The sequence below is a fragment of the Belonocnema kinseyi genome, chromosome 3 (assembly GCF_010883055.1).
Source record: "Belonocnema kinseyi isolate 2016_QV_RU_SX_M_011 chromosome 3, B_treatae_v1, whole genome shotgun sequence".
Classification (NCBI taxonomy): Eukaryota; Metazoa; Arthropoda; class Insecta; order Hymenoptera; family Cynipidae; genus Belonocnema; species Belonocnema kinseyi.
Window position 1 is genome coordinate 118,655,242 of NC_046659.1, and position 8,273 is coordinate 118,663,514.

At 22.1% G+C, this 8,273-nt stretch overlaps 1 protein-coding gene across 2 annotated transcripts in view; it reads left to right on the forward strand.

The window, feature by feature from the left end:
• Positions 1 to 8,273, forward strand: part of LOC117169566 (integrator complex subunit 14) — a 47,193-nt gene that overhangs the window by 17,648 nt on the left and 21,272 nt on the right. The window contains exons 1-2 of one of the 2 annotated variants that reach the window (XM_033355996.1): positions 904 to 1,354; positions 5,970 to 6,294. In XM_033355996.1, the coding sequence (XP_033211887.1) occupies positions 1,175 to 1,354; positions 5,970 to 6,294 (505 nt within the window). In that variant the 5' untranslated portion in view covers positions 904 to 1,174. Of the gene's footprint in view, positions 1 to 903; positions 1,355 to 5,969; positions 6,295 to 8,273 lie in introns of those variants that run through there. The other variant, XM_033355997.1, reaches the window with a different exon arrangement.

Sequence of the window (8,273 nt, forward strand, 5' to 3'; positions counted from 1 at the left end):
GCGCATACTTTGAATAAAATATTTGTTATCATTCTCTTGAAATAAATGTGTTTTTTTCTTGAAAAAATACCGGTTTCATATGTATACACCTGGTATACTTAACTTTACAGTTAAAAAAATTAATTTCAACAACAAAAAATTGTAAACAAAAAATTGAAGAACTTTTAATCAAAATAGATGAATTTTCAAACTGAAAAGGATAAATTTTTAAACAGAAAAATGAATTTAAAAGAAGAATTATTAATTTTATTAATTAAAGAATTATTAATTATATTGATTAAAAGAAGGAATTTAAACGAGAAATACGAAATTTAATTAAAATAAATTAATTTTACAGCAAGTGGTTGATTTTTCAACTAAGAAAAAAAAATTAATCAAAAATGAAATAGTTAAAATTTCTACTGATAAAGATGAATTTGAAAAAATCATTACAATTTCCAGTTAATAAATTTTCAGAAATAAAAAAAAAACTCATTTTCAACCAAAAAGATGAATATTCAAACAAGATAAGAATCATTTTCTGCCAAAAAGAGATTTATTTTCAACTGAAAAAGATCAATTTTCAAATCAAATAAAAACGAACTTTAAGAAATGAAATTTTTAAACAAAGAAATAATTTTTCAACCAAAAAGATAAATTTTTTAACAAAAAAGAATAATTTTCAACACAAAAGACGAATTTTTATTGAAATACATACATTTTCAATCAAAACGTTGATTTTTTAATTTAAAAAAAATGCAGTCAAAAATGAAATATTTCATTTAATTAATTTTGAAAAAAATAGTTTTCACCAAAATAGTTCAATTTTCAACCAATGAGGTGAATCTTTAAAACGCTACCCTCAGCGTGCAGACATCTTGCCATATGACGTCACAACTTGAAACAAAACCCATTCATAACCAACAAATTGTGAGGGCTGAAATTTTTAGTAACCGGTATTTCCAATCTGTTTATAGTTTAATAGTTAAAATAAATATATTTATTCACTTAATTGCATTGATAAACATTGCTTTAAATGTTTTTTCGCAAGAAAACTACAAAGTTCTGAGTGTGCCAATGATAAAATATAGGATTTGTTGTGATAAACATAACCTCTCAGCCAGCTGTCACTTAACTTTAAAATGTAAAAATTGTCATTTTAAAATATAAAACGTGCTAATAAAGCTAAGCTAAAATGCCGACGATGATAGCATTGGATGTCTCGCTTTCTATGAGACGTCCAGTTCATGGTAATAATAATTCTACCGACAATCTGCCAAGCGAACAATTAACCAGACACCATCTGGCTGTGCAGGGAATCAACGTTTTATTAAACTATTTGCAAGCAAATGCAAAACTGGAATTTGTTTCCTTGGTAAGTATTATTTTTTATAACTTCATATATACTTATTTTATTTATATTTACATAGGTTATATAAAAATTAAATGTTTAAAATAATTATTTGTGCGAATCAAGCAAAAAATATATTTGATTTTTAAGACAAACTGTTGAGTTTTCAACAGAAAATTTAATTTTGAACTAATAACCAAGTAGTTTTTTCAAGTAGTAATTTTCAACTAAAGAATATGATTTTTAAACCAACTCCCTCAATTTTTAATTCCAAAATACTTATTTTTAGCAACAAAGATCATTTTCTACCAATTATTTAAATCGTTAGCCAAAATAGTCATATTTTCAAGCCACAAAAACGAATTTTTAACAAAATTGTTACATTTTCAACCAAAAATATTAATTATCAACCAAACATTTCAATTTTCTGACAAAAAATGGAATTATTAACAGTAAAAATATTTTAATTAAAATATTTTTAAAAAACAGTTGAATTCATAAAAAAAGATGATTTTTAAACAAAATATTTGATTTTTCAAGCAAACTGTTTGAATCTTTACCAAGAAAGTTAATTTTCAACTAAAGAGATGAATTTTTCGGCCACATTTAAACTTTCAAAGAAAAACTAAATTTTACAAAAAATTGTTCAATTACTAATTTTAAGTAAAGTAATTAAATTCCTAAAAAGGGTGATTTTTAAATCATATGGTTTATTTTTAAACTAAGCTGCTGAATTTTTAACAAGTAAGTTCATTTTTAACCAAATAGTTACATTTTAAACCAAATATATAAATTTTTAACCAATTATTTAAATTTTCAAACAAAAAAATGAATTCTTAAGAAAGTAGTCCAACTATTAATCAAGAATTTAAATTTTTAACAAAAAAGATGAATTCTCAAAGCAAAATGTAGTGGGTGATATTTTTACCAAAACATTTTAATTTAAAATGGAAAAGTAAAATTCTTCAAAAAAATATTATATTTAAATCAAACTGTTGAATTTTCAACAAAGAAGTTAATTTTTAATTACATGCACGCATTTTGAACCAAATATTTAAATTTTCAAAGAGAAAATAATTTTTTAATAAAATATTTCAACTTTTAACCAAGTAGTTTAATTTTCAAAAAGATTATTTTTAAACAATATAGTTTATTTTTAAACCATACGGTTTCGACCAAAAAGGTTTTAATTTTAAGTAAAATAGTTAAATTCATCAAAAAAAGATTTTATTCTTTCATGAATTTCAAGAAAATTGTTCAATTTTTAACCAAAGTGATCAATTTTCCATAAAACAAAATAAATTTTGAAACAAAAGTGTAGTAGTTTATATTTCCACCTAAAAATATTTTTATTCCCAATCAAAAATAGTTGAATTAAACCATTTTATACGAAATTTCAACAACTTATTCGAATCCTTAACCAAAACAGAATAATTTCAAAAACAAAAAGAGGGATTTTTGACAACAAATTTGAATTTATAACTCAAAAATATCCATTTTCTACCAAAATATTAATTTTACAGCAAAAAAAATGGATTAATATTCAACAAAATACATGAATTTTCAACAAAATGTCAAATTTTTAAAGGAATTTTCAACCTAATGGTCCTATTTTTAACCAAAGACATAAATATATAATATAAATTTTAATTATAATATACAGAAATTTGAAACCAAACATGGAATAGTTAAGATTTTAATTTCAAAATTTCATTTTCAACAAAAAGAGACGAATTTTTAACTTAATAGTTAAATTTTTAAACAAAGATATTAATTTTTAACTAAAGGAATGATTCTTCAACCAAAAAAAATTAATTTTTATTCCAACAGTTGATTGTTTTGCCATTAAAAAAATCAACAAAATGGTTAAATTTTCAACCAAACAGATGAATTTTCAATCAAGAAAATGAAATATCTACAACCAATGGAACAGCTAAATTTTCTGTTGAAACAATTAATTTTCAATTGAAGAAATTAATTTTCAAGCAAAAAAGATTAATTTTAACAACATACATTAATTTTTTATTAAATTTTGAATTTTTCCAAAGGATTAATTTTCTACAAAAAAAGACTCATTTTTAAATAAGTACATGAATTTTCATATAAAATAAGAACAATTTTCACCCAAAATTGTAATAATTAAAGTGTTAGAAAAATAAAATTAATTTTAAAAAAAATTAATTAATTTTCTACGAAACTGATGCATTTTTACGCAAAAAAAGGAAATTTCAAACTCAAAAATAATTTTTAAAAAATACGCGAATTTTTAACTAAAAATATAAATCTTAAAAAATGGAGAAGTTTCATTTTCTGTTAAAAAATTAATTATAAACAAACAAAAGAAGTATTTTCCACTAAACAGTTAAATTTTCAACCAGACATAAACCTTCAATAAAAAAATTTCACAATGTAGTTTAACTTTGACCCAAGTAGTTGAATTTTCAATTAAAAAATTAATTTATAACAAGATAATTGAAATTTTAACCAACGAGATAATTTTTCAACTTAAAATATAAATCTTTAACAAAAAAAGTGATTTTTTAACAAAATGATTCAACCAATTGTTTTAAACAAATTGGTTGAATTATGAAGCAAACAACAACAAAAAACGAATTTTCAACGCAAAATGTAATGGTTGTTGATTCAACAAAAAATTTAATTTTAGGTGAAGCAGTTAAATTAATAAAAAAGATTATTTTTTAACAAAATAGTTGATTTTTAAGCAAAACTGTCGGATTTTCAACTAAACAGCTTAATTTTCAACAAGAAATGTAACGGTTGACATTTCAACCAAAAGATTTTTTATTTTTAAGACAAAATTAATTTTTCAGCACGAAAGTTAATGTTTAACTAAGGAGATGAATTTTTAACCAAATATTTTAAATTTTCAAAGATTAAATAATTTTTTATCAAAGTATTTCAACTTTCAACCAACTATTTTCCTCTTCAACCAAAAAATATGATTTTTAAACGAAACAGTTGATTTTTAAAGCAACCCTTTGAATTTTTAACCCGAAAATATTTATTTTCAATAAAAATATAAGCATAAAGATTAATTATTAATCAAGAAAATTGAATTATTAACAAAATAGTTTAACTATTATCCAACTAGTTTAATTTTCAAAGAAAAATGTCGATTTCCACGAAAAATGTAATGGTTTCTATTTTAACCAAATAATGATTTTACTTTTAAGTAAAACAGTTTCACTCAACAAAAAGATGATTTTTAAACAAAATAGTTGATTTTTCAACAAGAAAGTTAATTCATAACTAAAGAGATAAAATTTTAACCAGATATCTAACGTTTGCTTTTTAAACCGAAAAATATTTTCATTAAAACACACAAAAAAAAAAAATTTTCTACTTTAAAAGATAACTCTTTGACAAAATACTGGAATTTTCAACAAAGTAATTGAATTTTTAACATAATAGTTGAATATTCAACCTAAAAAGACAAATTTCCAACGAAAAATTGTCACAATTTATATTTTAATAAAAAAAAAGAATGGAATTTATACAACAAAATAAAAGAATTTTAAAACCAAAAAGACGAATTTCCAACAAATAAAGGTTTTTCACAGAAAAAATAAATAAAAGTTTATCTAAATTATTGAACCTTCAAACCAGAAGACAAATTTTCTTTACAAAAATGCAATTTTCAAACAAAAAATACGACTGTTCAACAAACAATTAGTTTTCTACGAAACTGATGCATTTTTACACACAAAAAAAGGAAATTTCAAGCTAAAAAATAATTTTTTTACAAAAAAAACGCGAATTTTTAACTAAAAAATATCAATCTTAAAAAATGGAAAATTTTCATTTTCTGTTAAAAAATGAATTCTAAAAAAAAAAGAAAGTATTCATACAAAAAATGAACTTTTTTCTATAACAGATGCAGTTTTAGATCCAAAAGATAAATTTCCTAAAAAAAATAGTTGAATTTTCTGTTGAAAAATATTTTAGTTGAGTTTTCACGATCAAACTATACATTTTTTAACAAGAAATAATTTTCTACCAAAGAAACTCAATTTTTAATCCAAAAAGACGAATTTTTAGCCAAAAAGGATGACTTTTTAACAAAATTATTGAATTCTCTATCAAATAATTGCATTTTTTATCCAAAAAAGATCAATTTTATACTAAAACAAATGAATTTGTAATAAAAAACAAATTTTCTTTTTTATAAGTGGAACTTTCATCCAGAAAATATGTCAGTTCATTTTTCAACACCAAAATATAAATTTTAAACAAAAAGTACATTTTCTACGAAATAGTTAAGTTTTCAAAAAAAATAGTTGAATTTTCAACCTAAAAAAGATAATGAAAAAATGCAATTTTCTATTAATTAAAATAATTTCTCAGATTATCATAAATTCTCGTTACCGTTCTCAAAGTAATATAACCGGCTCAGAACTCTATCTACGAGTTAAATTTTCAGTTAAAACAATTAATTTTGAACAAGAAATATAAAACGTGAAAAAGATGTGATGTTTGATAATTCAACCAAAAAGAATTTTAATTTCATACCAAAAATAGTTGAATCTAACCAAGAAAATATGAATTTTCAACTTTCTGGCAATAATTTTTTTATTAATTTTTCGAATTAATTCGAAATAATTTTTTAATTAATTTTTAGGTAGTCTTCTCGTCTTTATACGAAGTAATCGTCCCATTCACTCGAGATTACGATCATATTCGATCTCTGGTCCAAAATATTGAAGAATGTGACAAAACGTGTATTGAAACAGCCCTTCATGGAGTTAATAATATTATTATGTCAGAATGGGGAAATTCTACAGCCTGTCAAGTAATTTTAATAACTGACGGAAACCCTGGAGTTGGACCAATGTCGTTGGGAGATTCTTTAAATTCATTAAATATCTCGAGGGAATCAAATCCGTTTCCTCTGCCTTTTCCTTTTCCGGGAAAACTGACTGTGGTGTGCATTTCTGGCCCTCAAGGTATTTAATTTTCATTTATACGATACAAATTTAAATTTCTTTAATTTTTACATTTATTTTTAAGACAAAAAATGTCTTATACTATAAAAGATGGTTTTTTTAATCAACTATTTTAATATTCAACAAAATAATTAAATTTTTGACATCATAGTTGAATTTTAAACCTAAAAAAAAACAAATTTCCGACAAAAAAGTGTCCTAGTTTATATTTCGATAGAAAAAGATTATGTTTATTAAAAAAAAATAATAATTTTTAACAAATAAAATTTGTTCAGTCAAGAAATAAATAAAAGCTTATGTAAATTCTTGAACCTTAAAGCCGCAAGACGAATTTTCTCTAGAAAAATGGAATTTTTAAACAAAAAATATGACTTCAGCAGAAAATTAATTTTCTACTAAACTTATGAATTTTTGACCTTCCAAAATTAAATTTCAAATCAAGAAAATTTTTTTTACCGAAAAAAAAGAGAATTTTTATATAAAAATGATTTAAAAATTAATTTTAAACCCAAAAACGGCTTCTTCACTGAACAACAAAATTTTCAACCAAATAAGCCTTACATAAAAAAAATTATAACAATGTAGTTTAATTTTTATCCAAGTAGTTAAATTTTCAACTAAAAATATAAATCTTCAACAGAAAAAAAAAATAATTTATGAACAAAGTGAGTAAACAAATCTTTCAAGCAAAATAGTTCAATACTCAAGAAAGAATAATAATTTTTAAAAGTTGCATTTTCAAAACAAAAAATGTAATTACGACTACATCAGATGAATTTTCAAATCAAAAAGATAAATTTTCAGGTGATTTTTTTAAGCATTTAAATATTTTAATTTTTATGCATAACAGATTCCAGTCGACTTTTCAATATCAAAATATGAATTTTTTAACAAAAAATAAGTTTCTACGGAAAACTTTGAATTTTCAATTCAAAAAGACAAATTTTTTCAACCAAAAAGGATGAATTTTTAACAAAATAGTTTATTTTTCTATCGAATTGTTACATTATTATCCAAGATAGATGAAAGTTGTACTAAATCAGACGAATTTTTAATGGAAAACGAAAACAAAAATTTTTAAGTTGAACTTTCATTCAGAAAAGATTTCAATTCATTTTTTAGCACTAAAATTTAAATTTTAAACAAAAATTTAATTTTCTATGAAATAGTTAAATTTCCAACAAAAAGTAGAATTTTTAGCAAAAACTATTATTTTTTAACACAATAGTTTAATTTTTAACCAAACAATTGCATTTTTATCCAAAAAAGATGGAATTTCTCTTAAAACAGATGAAGTTTTTAATTAAATTTTTGTATTGATAGTTTAATTTTCATCCAGAAAAGATTTCAGTTCTCTTTTAAACTGAAAAATATTAAATTTTAAACAAAAAGTAAATTTTCTACGAAACAGTTAAATTTTCAATAAAACAGTAGGATTTTCAACCAAAGAGTACGATTTTTCAAAAAAATTTCTTGAATTTTCAACAAAACATTTGCATTTTTGTCCAAAAATAATGAAAATTCTATTAAAATCAGAAAGAGAAATTTCAATTGACTTTACAGCAAAAAATACGAATTTTAAACGAAAAGTAAATTTTCCAGGAAGCAGTTGAATTTGGGACAAAAAAATTTCATTTTTATCGAACGCAGATGCAATATTTCTACTAAAAGATATGAACTTTCAACCAAAAAAAAAAAAATTTTAGAAAAAATAGTTTTCGTCCAAAAAATATTTTAGTTGACTTATTATCTGCAATTAAATATGAATTGTAAACAAAGGGGTAACCTTCTACAAAAATAGTTGAATTTTTAAACCAAAATGACGAGTTTTGAACAAACCAGTTGAATTTGCAACCAAAAATAATGTTTTTTCTTTAGAAAATTGTTAAATTTTCAACTGAATAATAAAATTTTTAACTAAAAAGATAATCTTTAGTAGAAAGTTTTTGTAAATCCGTAAAAAATCGTAATATATTGTC